The 24,196-nt window shown below is 42.3% G+C and overlaps 1 protein-coding gene across 8 annotated transcripts in view; it reads right to left on the bottom strand.

Annotated features, from left to right (window-relative positions):
- The window catches only part of FILIP1 (filamin A interacting protein 1), a 102,540-nt gene that overhangs the window by 5,708 nt on the left and 72,636 nt on the right, over positions 1-24,196 (bottom strand). For 6 of the 8 annotated variants that reach the window (XM_039726235.1, XM_039726250.1, XM_039726210.1 and 3 more), the window contains 2 exons: positions 9,141-11,946; positions 2,863-3,086 (listed from right to left, as the gene is read on the bottom strand). In XM_039726235.1, coding sequence (XP_039582169.1) covers positions 2,880-3,086; positions 9,141-11,946 — 3,013 coding nt within the window. In that variant the 3' untranslated portion in view covers positions 2,863-2,879. Of the gene's footprint in view, positions 1-2,862; positions 3,087-9,140; positions 11,947-18,352; positions 18,534-24,196 lie in introns of those variants that run through there. The other 2 variants (XM_039726268.1, XM_039726259.1) reach the window with 2 other exon arrangements.

Below are 24,196 nucleotides of genomic sequence, written 5' to 3'. Positions count from 1 at the left end.
GGAGGAAATACAAGAATACCTGCATTATGGATCTCAGTGAGGTACAGCAGCTGCAGTGCTACATTTAAGTCATAATAGAAACACTGACTAGATAAGGTCTGTGGAAGAACAGCAGGAAGATCTTCAGGATGCCTCTTGGGCTTCGGCATTGTTTTTAGATTTGGTTGTTTAAATTGCCTTTTGGAGCTGACCTACTGAATAGAGTGTCTTACTGTAGTCATTAAACATAACTGTCTTCAGAGGTAATTTCAGTGTAATACAAATAGTTAGGCTTGAACTTTTAAGACTTCTGAACTATAGGCTTTCTTTTCATCTTACCCTTCTTCTACCTTCAGGAAACAAGAATATTACGTCAATTAAAACAGATGTCAAAAGTTTTCAGTATAACAAAATACCTTGTTTTAGCTAATAGTTTAACCAGCTGCCTGATTCCAACTCTTTAAACTTCATTTTTCTTTAGACACATTTTTGTTGTGCAGCCCCTGGGGAAAAATAACAGGATCCTAAGTCTGACCTCACTGGAATTTCTGAAGTCTGTCTCATCAAATCCTACTGACCCTACAGGAGCAACTCCCAGCCTGTGCCTGCAATTCTGGCTCTAGCTGTGCCAGTTTGTGTGCTCTAGATTTCAGGTACTGTGAGGCTGGCTTGTTTCTTCAGGTGAATTAGTTTCTTAGACCTAAAACAAAACCAAAATTTTCAACCACAGGCACACATAGAACATTGAATATGGCAACAGTTAACTAAGTACCTAAGTTTCTTTGACACAAGGAAGGCTTAAGGCAGCTGTATCAAGCTACATTAGCTTGGGCATATTTGCAATATTATTTGACTGCTTTGACCTTACAACTTCCTTCAGTAACAGTATTTAGAGTGAATATCCAGAAAAAAACCCTTTTTTTCTTTAAATATCTGTTAAAAATTCTGTTACAAAAAGAACAGTAAGATCTCAGCAACAATTTATTGACATACTGAGGCTTTTAAGTGATAAGAATTCCTTGAGAGGATCCGATGTATTTCTGACATATTAACTCACATTGCTTGTTAATTCCAGTTTTCAATTTTATCTGAAGTACTGCGAATAGGAGTTATGAAAAAATGCTACTAATACTAATCTGATTTTTGGATGTCATAGGAACTAGAACCTTAAAATTAACAAGCATTTCAGGTGCTACACATGTAAAAAACCAAAACCTACTTTTTTATGTGGCACAGAAAAAATGCCCTTCATGTGAACAATAAAATGCCAGCTTTACAATGGGATAATTGTCATATCTAGATGTGAAATTAGAAAGCAATGCAAAGCAGATGGAAAACTAAACATTGCTTGGATTGAATACAATATTGTTGACCTTTGGTGACAGAGTTCTTCCATCAAATACCTTCTCTCAGACCAAATTTCGTGTTTCACCCACCAGTGCATTTTCCTTCTGTGAATTTTATTTATAATTTATTGGTGGTCTTCCCACCTTGCTCTCTGTTTTGACCACTGGGCCCTTCAAAGCTTGCTGAGGTGGCTGAAGCATTATATAACAAACCCATCATTTATTGGTCTGCTCAGCTTCATTTCTTTTGGTGGTGACTTTCTTCTGTGAAAATCAATCGCTTAATGGAAATGTGCTTTAATAACTCTACTGTTATTAAATAAACAATCATAACAATCATCAGCATCCACACTTTTTCCATGCTGGAAAAATTCATTAAAACATGCTTAAAAAATGCAAACATACAGATGAGGAAATCACAAATAGGGAAGGAAAAATTATGAATCACCATGGTATTGTAAGGCAGTCTTCATTTTATGACAAAATATTTTAAACAACTGAAAAGTGAGGGTAATTTCCTTACCAAAGCCTTTCTCTTTCATTGTCTGTACCTGAGCTGTGTCTTTAGGTAGCAATTCCTGCCACCAGCAGGCTGTGCTGACTTACCCTCTAAGATGTAAGGATGCGTGGGAAGTAAGGTTTAAATGTAAGACCCAACCAGGAAAACTGAAAACCTAGTCAGGTCAATGGAATGAGTTGCTTCATAGCCATTAGTGGTCTTTGGAGCAGGCACAAATGAATTGTATTGATTTTTACCAGATAGTGTTTCTCTAGTTTTTGCTGAAGACTAAACACCTTCTGGCTCATAAGCCTTCATCTGAGCCCTGAGCTAGCAGTATTCCAGTGTGTGTAAGAGACCTGGTTCTAAGTGTTGTCTACAAGTGTTGACTCTCTCTGGAAGAATTAAATTGCTGCCAAACATTGTGCAACATCCCTATGCCCCTGAATTTAGTAACTATCTTGAGAAAGCAGCTCACCGCTGAGAAATGGTGATTTTCATGGGAGGCTCCTAGAGAGGCCACATGGTGCCCATGCTTCCTCTCTTCCCCTCCCACACACGAGGTACTGGCTTTCATTAAAACAGGACCTCAAGTGTGCATGGCAAGTCTTTTGGCATTGCTTCCCTAGGCCATGTGGCATTTCAGTAATGTGGTTACAACAGGAAGGAAAGTAGACCATGCAGCAGCAAAGGTGGAAAACAATCTAGTTAAAGTGACAAAACCTCCTTTGATCTACTAAAAAGTGACCCAGTCTATCATTAAGAATTCCCGATAATTAATAACCTATTTAAATTACCCATTCTCCCCTCCTAGACTGAAAACCTTTCTGGCATAAAATTGCCTTTTTGACACCTTTATTTTTTTTAAAACTTGAGTAAGGAAACAAAAGGATTTTGTTATTTAAGTAGTCAGTGCACACACTTATTAGTTTGTTGTTAAGTGACAGCTGCAGGACTTTGTTAGTACAGGCAAACGTGAACAACTACACGGACAGGGGAGCTGACTTCCATGGCAGCAGTAACACCTGCAGAACGTACCCCCTGAGCCACTGCCATCAGCCCTGACCCCCGCCCAGGGAGGCAGAGCTGCTGGCTGAAGATTTCTTCAGTTCTATTTTCATAGACTGAGTCTCAGCACGAGGCTCGAATTTTGTCACATTTCCTGCTCCTGGGGCTGCCACTACTGGCTTTCCTGCTTTCATACCTTTTGAGACAGGAATGCGGGTGGGTGTAGGTCTCGGGGATGACCCATCCTGTCCTGTCTGCAAAACAAAGAGACAGAAAAATGCAGTGAATTAAGGACTTTTTCTCATACATGCTCATCTTATACTTTTCTTTGGCTCTTCATTTACCTCTCAAACAACAATATCCCAAATCATGTCTATTAGCAAAGTAATATTCACACTTGGAATGTGGCCATACTGCTAGAGTAGGGCCAAAGGCACAGTTGCAATCAAAGAGTTTCCCAGAGGTGAGAACCAGGGTTTTGAATCAAGACATCCTAAGGAAGGGAATTTGTGCAAACCTCCCATTCTACAGCATGACACAGTTCAGGATGGCCTTAGAGGCTACTACAACATTGGCTTAGCTGTCAGGACAGGTAAAGTATTAGCATCGTGTATAGACGTTAGCACGGGTTTCAGAACAGCATAGTCAGGTGAGGCTAATGATGAACCCAGGGTAACTGCCAAATTTTAGGAGCTGGGGCATGATCACTCAGCATTGTAAATAAAACTGAATTTTACTTCCCAAAGTAAAATGGGAAGTAAAATGGCTGGGGCCACTTATTTCTGCACTGGGAAGAGCTGGGGGTTGGGAGAGAAAGAGACAAAGAAAAGATCTGGATTTCCTTTTCCTGTGGCTGTGGCAGGAGGGATGTGGGAAAGGGCTTTCCCAGTCCAAGCACAAATCACAGCTTGAGAAACTTTGGTGAGGGTGAAGCTGTTAACCTTCAAGGATACCTCAAGGCAGTGTGGACACGGCCATTTTACTATCTCTACCAGTCTTCTGCCCTGAACAACAGCCTAGCAAGCACACTTATCCTCAAGTTTGAGTAATTCAGAATTTTTTTTTAAAAAAAGAGCAGCCTAAGTGGTTTGCTTGGGGCTGGCAGACCCAACACAGCTGCTGTGTCCTTCTGAAGCCCCAGCTGGAGACCAGGCCAAAGCTATCCCATGTATCCCAATGGAATGAGTATCCAAATGAATATCCAAAGAGTATCCAAAGCTATCCCATAGCTTTGGACAGATAATGATCTGCATACTCTTCAAGTTCAAATCTGGAGCTATCCCATATAAACCATGACTTAAAGAAAATACTTATGAACATGACAATTCTGGAAGGAAAATGGGCTTTATCTCCTGCAGTATGCAATACAGACACAAATGATAATGGTGACAACTTCAGTGTCTCGGCTGAATTTCCTATATGACTGACATTTCTCTTCACATTATGGATTAAGACTCTGATCTGACAAAAAAGAACAATTCTCCAAAAATCCTGAAATCCTAGCTACACGCATCTGCTAAATGACTAAACTCTGCAACTTATGATATATAAGCAAAGTAAAACTAAACTGGTGAAATAGATAGGACTGGGGGTTCATGTCAGCTGCAACATGCATTTGTACATTTACTTAAAAATGCTCTTGATGTTTTTTAGCCAGTGGCATCAGAGCTTTCTGTCTGCATCCTGAGCATGCAAAGGAAAACCATTCCTTAATCTTCTAAGAACGGTTCAAAACCCCATGTGTACACTCAAAAAAAATCACAATTGGAAAACTTGAATGCTGTCTGCCTGACAGGAAGGAAGCCATTCTCAATAACTAAAAGCAACATTTACAATAGCAGTCTAAAGGCTAATATGGAACTCACATGTAGATGTCAAAACAAGTTAGGCCCATACAATTCTGTAGGGCAAAACATGCAAATGCATTCCATCAGCCTTGGAAAATATGTCAACATCCCAGGGAACCCAAATGACAAACATCTTGTACTCCCTGAAAGAGTCCCACAGTGAGTAAACATGAGGCAATCAAATGGAGTAGCTGGAATCTCAGGCATTTCTTCAGCTTTATTCACATGTAAATTATTAACTAAGGATTTGGGCTCTTTCAAGTTACTCATTTCAAGCCTAAATCACTCAAAAGCACTTTGAAAAGAACTCTAACTTGCTTTAAATTTCTTAGTTGCCTTCATTCCAGCTACTAACGTGTTGATGGAAGCTAATGCCTACTTCCCAGGCAGCTGCAAAAGCATTTTGTGTTTGCCAAGTGAGATGGCACAAAGGTGCCTCCCCAGCCGGCTGTCCCCTTGGGCGCGGGAAGGGGCAGCAAGCAGAGAACACATCCAGCCCACGCCTGTAGCATCTGTGCAGAGAACACACACGACTGCCTGTCTCTCCATCATTCCTTCCAGCTGTTTGTCTGTAGGCTGCTGTCTTCTGGTTGGTCCAGGAATGTGGCTCCAACCAGAAACTAACCCTTACACAGCTGGAATGGGGTGCCCAAGATGCTGCCCTGTGAGACACTGGGTGATGCAAGCTGGATCTGAGCTGGCAAGGCAAGACATGGTGCTGGAACAGGGATCCAGTGAGGTCACACAAGACATTACTGGGAGCGAGATGAACACAGCCATCTGCTATGGTGCAGTCATAATCAGCTCTCACTGCAGACACAGGTGTATTAACCTGTGAAGTTGCAGAAAGGTTAGGCAGTCTCATTAAAGGAAAAAAGCAAGCTGAACATACAGAACACGTAGCATGTTTGAGTAGTTTGTAACAGATGCTGCTTGGTGCATTTTATTGACATACAAAGAGACTGCTTTCATGCACACACGGGCTTCTGGAATATTTTAAGTTAAAAAGTGCTTTTTTAGCATTTGTTCTCAACCTGATCAGGCCCCAACTTGCCCTGGACAGAAATTGTGGTGTTCAGTGACCAACAGACACCTTGTGCAATTTGAAATGCCCTGGGCTACTCAAGCAATGTATAGGGCTGGTAGACAAGACAGATGACCCAAGGAGACCTAAAACTTCTGATAAGCAGCTGGATGGTAGATAGCACTGAAAATGGCACTAAAATAAAGTATGTTTAGGTAACTTTATCCTGAAAGGCTGGGATTTGAGATCTCGGCAATATAGTCAGAGGAGCCAGTGGGCAATTCAGCTCACACAGAAGTTAGCCCTGTCTCAGCTGCATCACCCCCCAGTCACCACAGGCCAGCACACAGGCCTCAGTGCTGCCATGGGGAGCACACAGACTACAGACTGACTCGGTTGCCCACACTGAGGCATCTCGTGCCATCTGAGGTGTCCCATCAGCTGCCACTGCAGAAAGGTATGGGTCATTTATCCCTCCCAGCCTCCCACACGTCTCAGCTGCCACAGGCAGACAGCCAGCAGCACAACACCTCTGCGTAGGCAGGTGAGCTGCCCTCTGCACCTCCAGGAGCTCCAGCAGCAGCTTAGAGCAGACATGGGACACCTACACAGAGCTACATTTAGATGCCAATCTCAAACTAAGTGCTGTCCAATTGCAAGTGGCCTTACAGCCACACAAACACTTGTCCCCTTCGCTCTGGCACCCAGCAGCTTCTCAGCTGGGCCCTCGTGCCGTGGTGACAGGATGCCCTGCATGGTTGGTGCGGTGCCACCGTGCTGGCTCTGCCGCAGCCGGGATTCCCTCTGCTCCCTGCAGATTTGCATGGCACTGGAGTCACTGTGTACCCTGGCAGCATAAACAGCTGGCACTCAGTGCCAGGCTTGTAGGAGGTGGGGAGCACAGGGATTAAGTGATTATAGGACTGACACCCATGATGGTAGCCAAAGATCCACATTCACCAGCAATCCTATAACCAAATGTAATGCCTAAATCAAACAGGATGTAGGCACCACTGTTTTGGGGTTTTTTCCCAAAGAATACTTGGGTTTATTCTGTGGGATTTTTTCTGCAAATGATATGAACTGTCCTGGGAACAGAAATTTGGGCCAATGTGCTAAGGGAAGACTAACAAGCAGGCTCATTTTGGTCTCCATATCCTCTGGTCTCTGTGGTCCATTTGCAATTAAAAAACAATCATTTCCTAGGTCTGCTAGGATAGGCCAAGTATTTTCCTGGGAGTGAGTTTGACTGTAATCAAGCTAAGGAGGACTAAACACCATTTTTTCTGCTTCTGTGGGAACTATCCAAATCCATAGGCTGCCATAAAAAAGACATTAATACATTGTACAAAGCATCTTGTGTGAGGAGAGTTAAGACAAAAATTAAAACCAGTGAGCTAAGAAAGGAGCTGTGTATCAGTTTGTCCTGTTCAATTTTATTAACTTAAACCCACAAAATTGTATCTGTTGGTTTCGTCTAGGGTTACTGAGTAAATGATCACTGCTTGGGTTTTCTGACTAGGGGCAGTGAAGTGAGTTTGTGAAGTTGTCATTTGCAAAACAGATGGTGAATACACTTTTTTTTCTTTCCAAGAGGCCGGGGAGGAAAAGACATATCTGAGCTTGTTCGAAGTTGCCTGCTCAGCTGACTAGGGAAATTAAAAACCAAAGGAAAGCATAAGATAAAGTAAATCTTAGGGCTGAACTATTTTCCTTACACTCCAAATCAGGGAGGATGAAGTGAAGAAAGAAACCAGTTTTTAGCCAGGAAAAAAAAAAAAAAAAAAAAAGTTGTGTCTGCCATGGTTCACTGCATCATCACAGTAGAGACAGACATCTAGTTAAAAGAAAAAAGTTTTTAAAAAAGTTTTCCAGGCTTCTGAGAGACAAAGGAGTTTGTAAATTAATTCAAGACTTAAAAAAATGAACAGTTTCCTCTAATATGTAAGGAAACACTGTATAATAAAGTATTTACAATACTTTATATAGGTGGGAAGAGAGAGCGAGCGTATGTGCAATCCCAGACAGATCTGTGTGATGAATGCAAGCTTTCTTAATTCCAAAGTCTTAAATGGGAAAGGCAGCTTCTCTCCAGAAGTGTGAAAGTGTATCTTAAATACACTTCGACATTTCAGCTTGGGAAGAGATGGCTGACGAGGCATGTTGTAGGGCTCTGCTGACTCCCGAGCAGCACAGACAAATGAGTAGGGGATGACTATTCAGTATTTGTCAAGATACAAGAAAGAGGCTGTAACCAATGAAGGTATTGCATAAAAGGTAGCAAACAAAAGAGCTTTTCCCAAAGCCCACAACTGAATTCACTGCCCCCTGATGTTGTAGAAACAACAGTGTAAATGAGTTCAAAAAGCAATTAAAAGAATAAATAGAAGAAAACTCTGCCATGGTTTATTAAAGACAAAGATGTGGCTACAGGCTCTGGTTCAGAGAGAAATACCCACCTATTGCCAAAAACTGGGAACAGACGCTGAGGGAAACATTACTGTGTGTTTACCCACTCAAAATAATATTCCCCTAAGCATCTGTTGCAGACTCTGTCTAGCTAAGTAAGTTTTTGGACTAATACAGTACCAATACTGTTGGTTTTCTGTTTTGGTCAAATTCTTCTTTCCCAGGGTATTTCCAACTCAAGTAATAAAAACATATGTCCAGTACTAAACTGGGAGAGGACTATCTATAAATACTGCCCACTATGGTTAAAGACAGAGATGAGAAGTCTTTCACTATGAAAAAGCTGGAGTACCACCACAGAAGCCCAAAGAGAAAGAAAAAAAAAAAAAAAAAGCTACACAAAGCTCTATTGTAATACAGCACTTACAGAAGTTCAGAGGAACAGAAAAAGCTCTACTATTCACTGGCTAAAGAGGCTTGAAGCTGTAAGCAATGATAACATGTCTGCTTATTTATTTTGGAGTTCAGTAATATAGCAGATATTAACTGAACTATATAAGGATCATGGGATTATATCAAAGAAATGCCACCCTGCACATCAGAGTCTAAAGACTTGCCAGCTGAGCCAAAAATCCATGAGGTATATTTTCAAAATTCAGATATTGCACTCATAAAAAATAAAAATACAGTTTCCTGCTCTGTCATGCTCATCATTGTTTGTCCCTCTGTCTCTCACTTGTAATTTTGCTGGATTTTGCCATTATGAAAATAACTTTGAAGGGACTTCCTCTGGAAGTTAACTGCTTTGGGAGATAATACCAAAAGTGTACCAGCGTCCAACACCGGTACAAAAATACATGAATTGGGCAAATTCTGATTATATAATTAAGCTTGAGCCTGGAAGAAATGTAGGGAAGACAAGAGTTTCTCCTCACCCCTCCCATTTTCCCTGCTGGTGTCTCAAACCCTAGCTACGGTTTGTCCTTCTCCCTACCATGAAGACCACACCATGATATCACACTGCTTACCACTGACTGTGTTCCTCGTGTGGAAGATGTTGTAACAGGCGTGATGGTGATAGTACTTGTCACCTTGCTGGCTGCAGGTCGTGGGGACAGGTTGCTCCGAGGTGATCGAAGGACAGTACCCGTGACCACCTCCTTCTCTGCCGCGATGTTCACCGGTCGGACTGTTATCACAGGGCTCGTGCCGTCGGGCACGGCACTGGGGGAACGTTTGAACTGGGAGCCCAAGTGGATGTGGATTTTGTTGTCTTCTGTTGTAATAATGTTGGCGTTGGCATTGTACTTGCGGATTGGAGTCGGGACGGTTTGCTTTTCTGGCGTGACTTTGAAGACAGCTCTGCCCATGGTCATGTCTTGTGACTGAGGAGAGACGGAGATTTCTGCCGGCGCTGCAGATGTCGATACAGTCATGATCTGAATTGGTGATGCAGGTCTGTCAGCGAAGGGTACTCTCCCTCCCTCTGGGGACTTTTCCCTGGAGAATGTTGTTATAGTGACTGGAGACATGGAGCGATCTGGGCCCATGGGACTTTCACTGCCTTTTCCTTTTTGTGGCATGACATTTGGAGAGGGAATGATGGTTATTCGTGGCTTCTGATTTCCCAAAGTAGGAATGACAGTGGTACTTGAAAAAAATTCCTCTGCAGATGGACTGGTTATCTCCAAAGTTGCTGTACTGTTCTCATGGTCTGGTGTCACCCGAATATGAAGAGGTTGACCCTGCTTTGGTGAAAGGACAACCTCCCCGGGATGTGCTGGACTACTGTGAGTTCGGGCTCCTTTATCAGGAGTTGTCTGAGCCCCAGTTTCCCTCTTTTTCATCCATGGTATCCAGGATTTCCTCATAGCAAGTTCATTTGCTGCCGGAGGATATCTCTCAAGAACTGAAGAACGCTCCATGGGTTTTTTCAGACCTACCTGTCGCAGATTGCTCATTATATGATTCTCCTCCTGGAAGGATTTCCTTATAAACACTGCTGGAGTTTCTTCTTCTGCTGCTTCATTGCTTAGAGCATCTGTCTGCACGCCGGTGGACGTCACGGGAACATCAACCATTCTTCTCCCGTTCATGCTGGGCCTCAGAGCACGGCTGTAACGCTTAGAAAGCTCCAGCTCTCTTGTCAGGTTCAAAACTTCCTGCCCCATGCTCTTGTTTTTGTTCTCCTCTTCCACAAACCTTTGCTGTAGAACTGAATAATCGACTTGGAGCTGAGAAAGCTGGTCTTCTTTGTTCATGAGCTCATGGATTTTTTCCTTAAGTGCTTGAACTTCTGCTTTCAAATCTCTGCTTTTGGCCTCTTCCAGACGAAACCTGTGCCTCAGCTCTGCCTCCTGGCTCACCACTTCACCTTTTTCTATTGCTTTCGTTTTGGCAATCTGAAGTTTCATCTCCTCCAACTGTTGAGAAAGAAAATTAGCTTTATCCTGCTCAGTCCTAAATTTCTGCTCTAGCTGATCATACTCATCTTCAGTCTTCATCAAATCTCCTTCAACCACTTCCAGTTGTTTGAGACGTTTTTTCAATCTTTCGATTTCAATGGTGAGTTCCTTAATCTTGTTGTCCTCATGACAACCATGCTCTGCTCCTTTCCTAGTTCGACCTCTTGTAATTTCTCTTTCTACTTCCTCCATACCATCAATTCTTTTCTTTAACAGGTCAACTCTACAGCTTAATTCAGATGATTTTTCTTCTTCACTTCTCAGTTTGCCAATTAACTCATCCCTTTCCTTTGTCAAACTAGATACTTTTTCCTCCATTTCAGATTTCAGTTTCAAAAATTTCTTACTTTCTTCTATTAATTTCTCTGTTACATCCATAACTTTCCCTTGTTCAACTTTAAAATTCTTGTTTAGGCCCTCAACCTTTTTTTCCTCCTGTTTTATTTTTTCCATCATATTTTTTCGCTCATCAACCAACATTACAGTAAACGACTTCAGCTTCGTAAGGTCATCTTTTAAGCTTATTTCAGCCTTTTCCAACTTGCTTTCAGATGTCTCAAGGTCCTTCACTCGAGTCTTCACCACTTCCAACTCATTTATCAAATCCTTAGTCAAATTTTTTTCTTTCTCCAAGTTTAAGTGTAGCTGAGTACATTCCGACTTGCTTTTACTGAAAGCCTCTTCCAGCTTCTCTAATTCTGACATTCTTTTCTGCAGTTTTTCCACTTCAAGTTTCAACTCTTTGCTATGATGCTCTTCCTCTTGCAGTTTATTTTTCAGCTCTTTGCACTGGGATTCAGTTTTTGTGATCTCTTCATCTTTCCCCTCCATTTCAAGCACGCGCTTGCGGAGGTTTTCCACTTCTGCCATTAAGCTAGAGTTCCCACATTCCCCTTTGGCTATTTTATCTCTTAATTCTTGAAGTTCCTCCTCAGTTTTTTGAAGATTTTTGTTAGTTTCTTCTAGCTCCTCTATTCTGCGAGTCAACCCCACTAGCTTGAGCCTTAGTTGTCTATTCTGTGACTCTTGATTAGCCAGTTTAGCAGTCATCTCCTCATGTTCTTGACAAAATGATGACGTTTTGTGTTCAAGTTCTGCCTCTAATTTCATCAGTTTTTGTCCATCTTCTTTTGTTTTTGCACTAATAATTTTAAGCTTTTCTTCTTCTTCCTTTAGTTTTTGGGTTAAGTCCTGTATTTTCTGGCTTTGCTGACCAAGTTGTTCAATATGCATTTGTCTTTCATCCACCAGCATGAGTGCAAATGATTTGAGCTTGACTAGTTCTTCTCTTAGTTTATTGATTCTCTTTGTATGCTCCTTCTCCTTCCGGGCTTGATAGATCTTCTCCTGCTCAAGAAGTTTCTTCAACCTGAAACAAGTTAGAAGAGATGCATTAGACTAAGATGTATATATATGTCTGCGTGTGTATCTCTCTATTTTTAAAATCACCTTTATTTTAGCTTATTTTTTATTAATTAATAATTAATTTTTTAATTTTATTCAGTCTTTAAGAAATAACTACCTACTACAGTTGTGTTCCCAAACCAAGTATTTTGAATTACAGAAGTTTAAAAAAAATACATAAAATCATCTAGATTTTAAATTTGAATTATCAAAACACAGTACAATTTTCTATGTGTACAGGTAACAAATACATCAGGTTTTAATTTCCTTACATTTATTTCTCTGTTAGGATGATGTTGGTAAAAGTATATGATATCCCAACAGGACAGGTATTGTCTACTCACTAATACATTTATACCAAATTTGTTTTACAAAGTGGATTCCTCTTTATGTCTTGCATACAGAAAAATCTGTAAAATAAGGTAAAAGATTTAAACTAATTGTCATATGCAGCCACACATAAACAGACCAATCCTGGTTACAAATAAACCAGCAGGACAGAAGATTACAGTAGCACACAACTGATAACCATCTGGGCATCACAGGCATATGAAATTAGCAGGAAGATAAATTTTCCAGCACAGTGACTATTATGTTAAAAGGTTTCTTCTTCTGTATTTCACTTAGTAGATGTTGTGAACCACAAGGATCAGACTAGTCAAACCTTTGGCTATAGCTGCCCTCATCTAGGAAGTGTTCTTCTCTGTATGGCCTCTAAAGCTGCGTTTTCATAGTCAAACCTTTGGCTATAGCTGCCCTCATCTAGGAAGTGTTCTTCTCTGTATGGCCTCTAAAGCTGCGTTTTCATACAATATAAAAGCTCACCATATATCCAAATTAGGTCTCTCCTCAGAAAGATAATAAAGGCATACATTACCCAGCCTTAGCCATGCAACATGGAATAATATAACTATTTTATACTGTGATATATTCAGAATCTGTTGACACCAATATAGGAAGTTCCTGCACGTGTTCTAAACACAGATTTATGAGGCTGGTGATCCTAAATTGAAAGAGTACAGACAACACAGGGATGCATCCCGACCAATCTAAGAGCCTTGTTGTAAAAGAAGCAGTCTGACTTAGAAAGATGCAGGTATGCACACTGAATTTACTGTGAAATAATATTTTTTTCAAACCACTGTAATAGCACCTACAGTTCCCACATCCTCTAAAAAGACACGAGATAATTCAAATCCGCTTGCTTTGCTTACCCTACGTCTGAAGTTTCTCAACTTCCTTTCTATAACTGAGATGCACATCCAGGTGGTAATAGCAGAGCAATTAACGCCTGGCAATTAACTTGCAGCAACTGGAACATCCATATCTTAGCAAAAATCAACTTTTATCAATTTTCTTCTCTTACATGTTGGATTGTAGATGACAGCAGGTGGAGCACAGATATACATTCCTCTCTGCTACTCCAGCAATGAAGTGATGCCAAGGGCCCCGGGGCACAATGCCATACACAAAGGCTGTCTCCCAGAGCCCTCACCTGAACTCTACACTCCTAGCAAGAGCCAGATTAACTCTGTACTCAGCAACTGTTAATGTTTCACTCCTTGCTCCTGGGGGACCAGAATCAAAAGGAACTGGAAAGAAAAGCCACAAGAAAAGAGAAGGAAGTCAGAAAGCAGAACACAGGATGCAGTAGGTAGGGAAGGAGAAGGCTGAAGAATGCATTTGAAAACAAGACTCGGATAGGATGTGGGAGTAAGAGAATAGTAGGAACCAGCGGTAGAGAGAAAAACAAACAAACATTGCAGCCAACCTTGCTGGGTCACAGATTATTCTCAAAAGAAAAGTCTCTTTAGTTGTGGCAGCTCTTTGGAAAGGACTGAAAAGGCATGCTGGTGGACGCCTCATTATTGGTCAAGTTAGAATGTCAAAAGGTAAAAAAAGACCCACTGTCACTCACAAAGCATGCACTTTTCACACTGAAGAAGGAACTTTATTAGCATGCAATATATTCCCTGGCTACTCTGTCTCAGTGCTTCATGCAAATGTTTCAGCGAAGAACTCTTCCTCATCTCCCCCAGACTACGTTTTTAAAGGAATAGCATGTACCCTTCCACAAAAATACTGTTTGCCATGACAGAACAGTGTAGTCGAACCTGGTGGTGTTCTAAATGACATCTTCCAAAGTCACAAACATAGAAGAACGCTTCCAGCCTTCCTTCCTTGTCCCACAAGAAAATTTTAAGGTGACCCCTATAAATTAAAAAAACCCAGAAAACCACTTAAAAAAAATCTTGACACCCAAAAGCCTAGAGATGATTAGAAAACTGTCTTTGATTTGTAATTCCTAGACCTGCACATGTGATTTTCACCCAGCAATTGCTCCAGGCAGTACACCCCAGCGAGGCTGCTTAGCAGAGTGCAAAATAATGCACCGACCATACGTGGTTCCACCTGATTACCTGAGAGTCTGCTGGGGAATACTACTGAGAAAGCCACTGGAAAAAATGCAAATATCAGTTAAACTAAGACAAGAAAATGCCAGTCATGAGGCTGAGCAAGAGAAGAAAGCCTATTAGCCCTGTCACTGCCTTGCAGGAGTGCTAGCAGTGGGGAATAACCAGCTTGGCCCTTCTGGGAAAATAAAGCAACATTCAGCACTTCATTCTGCCTCAGCTTTAGCACAGGGAAACTGCATGTCTCAGATGTGACAAGCCAACTTTCAGAGAAGATACTTAACAATACTTCTGTTTTTCATGTCTATGGGAACTGCTTCTAATATCTGGGTCTGTGGGGAGGAATTGGAAGGCAGCACACAAATGTATGTGTTAATTGCCAAAGTAATTTAAAAATCTATACCTTTTCAGTGTTACTTCTAGAGACTAAAATAAAGCTGAGTTTAAGCTTCTCCCGCTTTTCCATCTTTGTACAACTTTCATACCTCAGTGGTTAAACTGGAATTTCAGCAGGACTGCAAGGTGAGGTTATCCCCTCTTGACCCTCACAGCACATTTGCTGCTATCAGGCTTCTCATCTGACTGCCGCTGCTCATGTTTGCTAAGTAACACCGATCTACATGGGCTCCTATGCAACACTAAAAGCCCTTCAGACTCCCAGCACCTGGTCTTCAATGTGTTAGCCAGAGCAACTGCATTCTGGACTGTCAAGAGGCTGACAGCACCTGCATTCAGGATCAAAATCAAAACAAACAAAACCTTTAATACTGAAACATTAGGTACAGCCAAAACACTGACAATCCAACAATTTGATACCCCCCAGCCCAGTTCCCGCCTGTGGTGTCTTGGTTTGTGATTTTTTTAGAAAAAGAAATGAGAAATGTTTGGATACAACTGGATAACCTGCATTCATCAGTAAGAGTCTCGGGGCTTTGGCTGAATGTCCCCAAAATGGAGCATGCAGATGTGATCCAGTTCCCTGCCCAGAGAGGGACTGTACTCCCTGCCCTTCTGCTGCAGCCTGTGTGGCATCTCTTTTACCCATGCCAAAGCCTGCAGCCCGAGTCAGTCCCTGCATACATGCTGCCATGGAGGTCCTGGTGCTCTCTCCCTCTCCTTACTATCTGTCCTCCCCGCAGTATTTGAGGAACAGGTCCAGTACTCAAGACAGGCACATTACCCCTTGCAGAACTGTATAAATAAGCAGGAAACCCTCAGGTGTGATGACTGTGTGCAGCTGTTAACTGCCTAAGTTACAAACAAACACCCCAGGATGCTGCTGCTCCGACTTTGTTCTACAAAGAAAGAAGCCTGACTGGCCTGGTGCAGGATGCTGGAGTATGGAAGCTACTGCTGCAAGCTGACATGGTCCCTGCTGCATAGGGAGCAGCCTCTCCTGGATCCCCACTGGCCTTAGCTGTTCACAGCCACACCAGGCAGTGCTGGGGCAGCGGGAGAGCTCTGCTGGCAGCCGTGCTGGGGAGGCAGGAGCCTGAAAACTTCCAGCAATCAGTCTCAGTTGCAGAGAAAGCAGACATCAGACTGGAGGAAGAGCAACTATGGAATTAGTTTTAACAACTCTCATGAATGGTGTGCTGGAAGTAGCTAGCAAGGAAGAATGTAGGAGGGGATGGGCAATAACCAGGCTCTCCCTCTCCTCCTGCCTTTAGGTTTGGTGCTGAAGTGTTTTCACTGCACAGTCTTTCTGCTTCCCCTTCCCTCCTCCAAGCTATGAATCAATCAATAGAAGTGCAGTGGGATGCTGACAGCTACAACTCTATCCCTCCAGTGATGTGCCTTCATTTCTTTAGTCATGGCTCCTCTCAAAAAAATATCCACTTCCAAGTGGAACAGAGCATGCAAAAGCAAATAGCCCCCCAAACATTTACTGATAATCATACCAGTGTGTGTACCTCCCTTTCTGTTTGTACTTCCAGCAAGATGAGAAAACATCACAGGTACTCGTACAACCTTTTCCACTTCTAGCAAAGAAATGAGCTCTCACCTGCACATGGAAATCCTGGGAAAGCAGGGCAAGTCATATGATGCCCTGAAAGGCCAGAAGCTGCTAGCATGGTTTGCATACACACCAATATTTCAGCACCATAGTTCAGCTGTGTTGGCCTGTTTTAACCCCCTGCTCTGCAAACAAACAAAGCCAAGCTTCCCAAGGTGTCTCCCAGTGTTTAATTAAGCACTCAAAGGAGGGGCTAATGTAGAGGGCAATGTGGAGAAGTGGAAAGCTATTTCTCTCGCTATCAAAACTGGCAGCAGGAGGAACAGCAGTCAGAAGAAAGGTGATGTAAAGGAGGCAAGCAGGTGAGGTCTCTTGGGGGTCTTGTTAATTGAGTCCCAGCCTGGAGACCCACAGAGTTTCTCACTGCTGCTCTAGCACAAAGCCATGTGACTTCCCACTCCTGCAGTACCTTACTTTGCCATTTACATTCCAAAAAGTCTGTTGCTATGGGGTGTAATGACTTCTATCCCATTTCACGGATGGCCAGTAAGTGAGGGTTAAGGCAAATACATTAATGAGGACTTGGTCACTCTAAGGATCAGCTGACTGAGGGCTCATGAAGGCTGCTTCCTCCTGAGGGGCCAACAGCATTTCTGTGCCATTCACACAGCAATCCCAAGGGAATTTCCACTGGGAAAGCAAATGTCTTTGCAAACTCATCTTTCCACTTCAAACCCAAAGTTTGCTACTGTACATGCAGAGTTAGAGAGACTGGACAACTTCCTAGTGGTAGCTAGAAAGCTGCTGCCCATTAAGTGATGCAAGAGTCTGTAATCCCAGGACAATGAAAACCAGCAAGAGATGGTTTAACTCAATAAAGGAGTTCCCTTTTTTTTTTTTTTTTTCCCTCTGTTTAATGTACAACAGCTGATTTTGAAGATTATTTCTACAGCCACTGGGAAATCCTCCACATGTCAGGACTATTTCCCAGTGCTTCCATGTTTAGGGCCAGGCTGATATACCCAAAAGGCTGAATTTTGCTAGTTCTGAGTACTTACAACTTGAGCTGAAGTCAAAGAGAAACAAAAGACAGTCAGACTCTCTAGGAAACAAAACAGTCGGGCCTAAGACTTAAATTAGGCGATTAGGTCACACTTTCGAATCATCAGCTTCACTACTTCCCATATATCCATCTCAACTGGGAGAAGAAATATGAAAACGAGATCAGATCCCATGGCAAGAAAAAGAATAAAGCACATCTGTGTTACTTTCTCCTTACTATGCATTACATTTTAAATGTAAGTAAGGAATGAGAAAAATGTCTGAATGACCTTACTATAGAACTTTCCAACTTCTTGTTCAGTTTAGCACAGGGTCAACTTTGAAAACAAATACAAACTTGTTTAAAAAAGTTCTAGTAAACTTAAAGACAATTTTTTGTGGGTACCTAACATACAAACTCAAAGTGCAAAAAAGTTCATGTTCTTCATTGCTGAATTAACTTTTGGAAACTGATTGTATCAAACTATATAACAGGCAAATTAATATTCTTGCTGCTTCTAAACTGCATGATAGTGTCCAAAATATACTGAAAGTAAATGAAATGTTTTCTTCCTTAGGAGAACACATTGCTTGTAATCCACAACAGTTTATCTTTTGTTTCTTACACTGATTTTGTAAAAATTGAAATCCAGTTTGCAGTTCATTTGTATTGAAAGGGTCTTATTCCAACTGAGCAGTGAATAAGGTAGTATTTTGGAATATGAACACTTACTAAACTCAGCATCCCCCCACCTTTCCAGCACACTGGTCACGTAAGAAATACACTAAAGATCTTTAAGAACAAAACCCGACAGACATCCTTTCAGACTGCACAACAGTAGCATCCACATTAATTCCGGAGGTTAGAGCAGGGGAAGGGGGATGCACAGAAAGCAGGCACACAGTATCTGAGAGCGAAGGCGAAGCAGCGTTCAGCTGAGAGATGAGAATTGCCAAACCTGTCTCCGGGCTGCGGTTATCCTTCCCTGACCCCTCGGTGCGCGGTTCGCGAGGGAAAGCCGCACAGCACAGCCCCACCAGGTGCAGCTTCCAAGGCTCCAGCCCACCGCTACCTCAGCCCGGCCCCTCAGCGCTGTCCTGCCCGCCTGAAGCCGGGGCTGCCGAGCATCCCGGCGCGCCCGCTCCGCTCCGCTCCAGCCGCGCTCCGTCCCGCCCGCGCCGACGCCAGTGCCCGGTGCGCTCCGGGAACCAGCGAATTGCGCATGCACGCAGCAATTAGCGGCGCTCAAATTAAAACACAATTTTTAAAAATTTAAAAAAAAAATCTCTTACCTTATAACTAGACCTATTTTTTTTTCTTTCTCTTTTGTTTTTTTTTAAGCACGCAGGACAGCGGGCAGGGGGGGTGATGGCGGGGCCCGGCCCCGCGGCGCCGCTGCCAGGTGAGGCTGCGCCCCGCGCTCGGCCGGGCTCTGTTCCTGACAGCCCCTCCGGGCTCTCTGTAGGCACAGCTCACAGGTGAACGATTAAGAAATAATGGTTTGATCGCAGAGAACCGCTGGGAGCTGCTTTTGCCTAACTGGACTGGGATGCACGAAGCGCTGCTGCTTCCCAGTCCCAGCTGCCGATTCATTCCGCTGGCTCAACAAAAGCTCCTGTTGCTTTCCTCTTGTCTTCCCGGTGTTTGAAGTGGCGGTAGTACTGCTGGTACGCGCTAGCTGATCTTAAGATCGGCTGATAAAGGCATGAATACATGAAGAAAATCCCCTGGGGATTTAGTATACGGGCGTGTTTGTTTTTGAAAATCCATGCATAGTAGCAAGCCTAACCAAGTCTGGTGAGGTCTGAAAAGCACCATTCTGCTAGCTCCCTGCTTTAAAGAAGTCCTAAACCAGCCCTTTTGTTCCCAAAACAGCATAAAAGAATTTGAGGATCCATTCTATTTCTCTAATGATTCCCCGTATTGCTCACAGTCACTTTTTCAGACTTTGTGAGGGGACCTAGGAAGAAGGCTTCCCTTCCCTTTCCTTTTTGCCTTGGCTTTCCTCTTTCCCTTCCCGTTCACTTTCCACTTTTCTTAGAAAGCTTTCAATAGCAAAAGCACTGAAAGCATAGAATTTCAAATATTATCCACTAAAAATGGATGCGAGTTTACATTTTTGAGAACCTGTCTAATTTAATGATCTTTAATTCTTTTTCCTTAGGACCCTCATTCAGCACATAGACTGGACAGAGCTCATTTGACAAGCAGGTGCTTAGGGGCTGAATTTAAGCTTTTTATTCAATATGTTATTTACCTCACCCTCTTCAGACTCTGCTGAGAACAAAATATTAATTTCTGGGAAGTATAAGTACAAAGGGGCCAAGGTTTTCCTTGGGACACCTGCTCTGGGGTAATTGGGTGTGGGTTTCAGAGTGCAGCAGGGTGGTGGCGCATGCTAATCACAATCCCTGTGATTTTGCCTGTGCCCAGGAATGGATGCTCCAGACTCCTGCACATCTGAGCCCGGATCCAATATGCTCCCCAAAATGAGAACCATTCTTAGAGCGAAAAACATTCACAGTCCATGTAAATTAGCTTCACATGACTTAACTAGCACCACGTAGGAAATCCGTCACACCAACGCAACAGTAAAGTCACATTTTCCAGGGAAATCTAAACAAGTCTTAATCATTGTCTCCCATTTCACATTCCTTTACCTCATTTACTAAATACTTTCCAAAAGATGAAGCTGGGATCCTACAGAGAGATTGTTGCTTCTTGTATGCAAAGCTGATGCATCTTGGTATGTTTCTATTTTTCCAGTGTCAGAGGAAAGGTTTCTATACGAAATGTGTTTGATTGTGCAATTACAAATGATCACATGCATTGAACAGACCAATGTTCTGCTTACTCTACTTACTGTGTCCTTTGCAATCCCAACAATTGTTTGGTAGAGCTAAATATTCTTTAAAAAGAGGGAATTGCATACAAAATGGCAAACATTAAGATATTGACCATTGAAATGTAATGATGTAGCATTATACAGGCACTTTAATAGATCTTCAGAAGAGTTTAGATCCTTTGTATGGCCTGCATAAAAGTCTGCATTCTAAGATAACACAATAATTTATAGCAATAGCAGGGTGTCAGCCTGGAGGCAGTTTGATACTAGAAAGGCTTAGAGCACTTTGCAAGCAAGTTTCAAAACTATCTGCTGACAGATGGGTTTGGCTGTGAGCAGCAGCCAGGAGCAAGGCTCTGTTCCACCGGCGCTGCTGGCTCGCCAGGAGGATCTCTGGTCACACAGCCCATCCCAGCTGGCTCTGAGCTTTGAGCTCATTGCACAGCTCATCCAGTCCCACTGCACCCGCTGCTGAGTCCCAGGTTCTCCTCACCTCTGCATTCTGTTTCTAACCCCCGCCTCTCCCAGGTCAACAACCCTTCTAGGTGTCCTCTGGTGCCTGCGCTGGCTGTCCCTTTGTACTGCCACGCTTGGGCCAGGCTGGCACTGCAAGCGACACATCTTCCCTCATCTGTGTTTTCATGGTCTCAGCCCTGAGCAGAAAGGTCAGGGATGGCAAGAGGATGTTAGGGAAAGTGCAGTGTAGTAGTGGTGAGCCTACACACCTGCACTGGTTAAGTCTGTACCACCAAGAGATTTCATAATTAAAGTATTCTCCCGTCACCCTTTCAACTACTCTGGTACCCACCACTGTGCTGATACCAGATCTATAGGGGATGTCAGGTAGGGTGTCACAGCTAAGGTCAAGCAGGCCTTTACTATTTACAGCTTTTAGTTTACTGCTTAGAAATCACATTATGTGTCTATATAAAAATAGAAAGGTACTTCATATGTTGTTATTTCTCAAGAGTACGTCAACTTTAAGTCACTTCAAAGTCTGGGAAAATTTAACTCACTCATGAATTTTTTTGTTCATACTTTCATTGGGATGAAGTAGTTTAAGAAATGCATTCCTGAGTAAATGAGCACTTGCAACATTGTGAGAGCAGATAAGAAAAGCAACAAGAAATAAAAGCAGCAGAGGAAATAGAGAGGAATCCCAAATTTCAACTCATCTCTGAAAGTCAGAAATGATACTTTGCATCTGGCATGATTGCCTACTACAGAGGAGAGTAACTGGGAAGCAAAAGGTGGAATTGGAAATAAATAAAAATTTAATTATGTGCTAATAGACTACACATTTCTTTGATAAGCTGCTCTCTTTAAAAAATTTTCTAAATATGCACAGCAATAGATTCCTCTTGTGGATCTTAGAGACTTGTAACAAATTATTGCCCGATTATAAAATTCTCTGCAAACAGAGTTTTGTAACCTTCCCAGCAGACTGCCCCTGGTCTCGGTTGCCTCTTTACCTTCAGTGCAGAAACACATGCAACATTTATAGTGAAGGCAGAGAGCTTGCAACTCTCTCCAAGTTCTCAAACATGTTACAAAAAACCCAAAAATTTCTGTTTGTGCAAAGCAAAGCTTTTCCTAAATTTGTGTTTACTTACATACTTGAAAAGGTACATTGTGTGCTTGCCAGACGTTTTTGCTTTTTGTTCACAAAAGCTTCAAAGCAGTGAAAATCTTCCATCACAATTTTGTTTTTCTTTTTTTCCCTTCTCTTGTTTAAGTCAAACTCATTTGGTAAGTCAGACCTGACCTCCACTTTCTGCTTGCAGTTCTCTGCTCTGAGTGCAACAGATACAAATTGATTGAGTGACATCTTGATAGAACAAGAAAATTTTGAATATTTAGGGAGGGAAGAGGCTGATTTGAATTTGCTGCTGAAGACATAGTGAGCAAGGTGATCCATTGGGCCTTTTGGAGAAGAGAAATAAATAATGAAGATAAATACAGTAAATTCTTGAAACATGACTTTGTAGGAAAAGCCTGAGAAAAATACTTCAAGTTGGACTCTGTGCTGTTTTATCTCAGGCAATACACTTTATATGGCATACGTCATGCACATTAAAAAACTTCATTTGGTGAGCTGCCCTGACAACTGGCTTTGTTCACCTTTGTTCTTATTTAAAACAGGTTGTTCCATGCAGCCGTTAAAGAAAATGTGTGCACACACACACGTTTGCACACAGGCTTTTTTATTACCCCTCTGATCTTTCAGAATAAGTCCTGCTGCCTAGGTTTTAAATTATTTTTCTGTTTCTTACAGCATGAAAATCACCCTATGTTGGGATCTGCTGCTTTTTGTCAAAGCATGATTCAAAAGTTTAACAAAAGCATTTTTGGCTCTTTTCTTTTTTTTTTCCTCCTGTTGCACTCTACCCCCTTCCTTTTGGTTTTCTGCTTTCTTAGCACTTGTGTGTATCCTTTTGCTAGCTGGAAAGCTCAGCATCTCCAATACTGCTGGGATTATTTTCAGTAAAAGTGATCACAGCTGAAGCAGGACCTGCCTGTGTAACGATTATTGCTTCATAGTATGATTTGGTCATATTTTGGGAATAAGCACCAGGAGTCTCATAGAAGCCTGTTGTGGCCCTGCAACAAGTGCATCTTGGGAGCCAAGGGAAAAGGTGTCCTGGAGCTTAGACAAGGACACTTGGCAGGATGCCACTTTCTGCCCTCTGTGCACCCCCCGTTGTTGGTGCTGGCTGCTTCACCTACCTGTGCTCTGTCAGAGCTCCTCACCAACGCTGTCTGCCTGCTCTGGGCTCCACCCTTGTTCTTCTAAGTTACTTGCTTTTGAGGTGCTAAGTGTTCATGGGGAAAAATTAGATGGAAGAGTGAGCTCAAGTCTTTAAAAGCAGGGAGAGCCATGTCTATTCTCAGTTTACCCAGAGAGAATTAGTCTTTTGGGACTGTCTTGGCCTCCTTTGCTCCAGCTGGATCTAGGATGTGAAATTAATCCTGAATGATTTTCTCCTTTCTGTTGCTTTTGTTCTCTTGGCCTAAACCTGTCTCTTTGCTATTCCTCATTTTTTACAATCCAGGTCCATCAGTTCAGTTCTTGCCCCATTGCTCTCACTCCTGCTGACCTTTCCTGGACATTCTTTTCTTTTGTGCTTCTTCCCACTGACCCTTCCTTCAAGCAAGGTAACCCAGTAACTCACTGGGATTGAAAGGCACCTGGGTCCTACACCTAAAACTAAAGGTTGTCTACCTCACTGCTCCACATTTGATACACCACTGGAACACAGTATTTGATGGAATGAGTAAATCTAGTTGGCAGGAAAAATGAAAGAAAACAGGATTCAAAGAATTCCTGCTTCACTTTAACATCGAACCATACAAGTGATGGTGTGTCTGGAGTCACCATGAGAGGGTTGCAAACATTGGAAAGTGTACCAAAAAAAAGAAAAGAGTGACAAAATGTAAAATCTGGATTTAGAAAATAGCATCATTAATATTGTCATAGCTTTTGCATGCAATTGCACGCACTGGGCTAGTCAAGCATGGAGAAGCTCACACAGCTGTACAACAGCAATGCAGCTTGAGAGCAAGTAATTCTTCAAGTGGAGTCAATGTAGAAACTCATCTCTGTCAATGCATCTCAGACTTTTTTAGAAATACAGCCTTTGTGTGCACTTTTTCATATCATATTCAGCCACCTTGGTCACAGTGACATAAGAATAATACACACCTATAAAAGCAGAGAAGAATAATCTAATGAAGATTCCTTCTTGATTTTTAAATTACTTCCTTGTAAGTGTCATATTATCAATGATTTAGCAGCCAGCAGCTGCTTTTATGATCTAGAGAGGGACTGATAGATTTTAACAACATCAGCATCAAGTAATCCTGGTTGTCACACCACATCCTAATATGCCATGTCCCAACTCTCAGTCTGAAAGGCTGTGAAGGTATTTCCATTATTTTTGATGCCAGGACCCTCAG

Source organism: Passer montanus, unplaced genomic scaffold, assembly GCF_014805655.1.
Source record: "Passer montanus isolate IOZ18808 unplaced genomic scaffold, ASM1480565v1 scaffold11, whole genome shotgun sequence".
In the NCBI taxonomy this organism is placed as follows: domain Eukaryota; kingdom Metazoa; phylum Chordata; class Aves; order Passeriformes; family Passeridae; genus Passer; species Passer montanus.
Note: the sequence above shows the minus strand (reverse complement) of the source record. Positions and strands in the feature narration are given on the sequence as shown.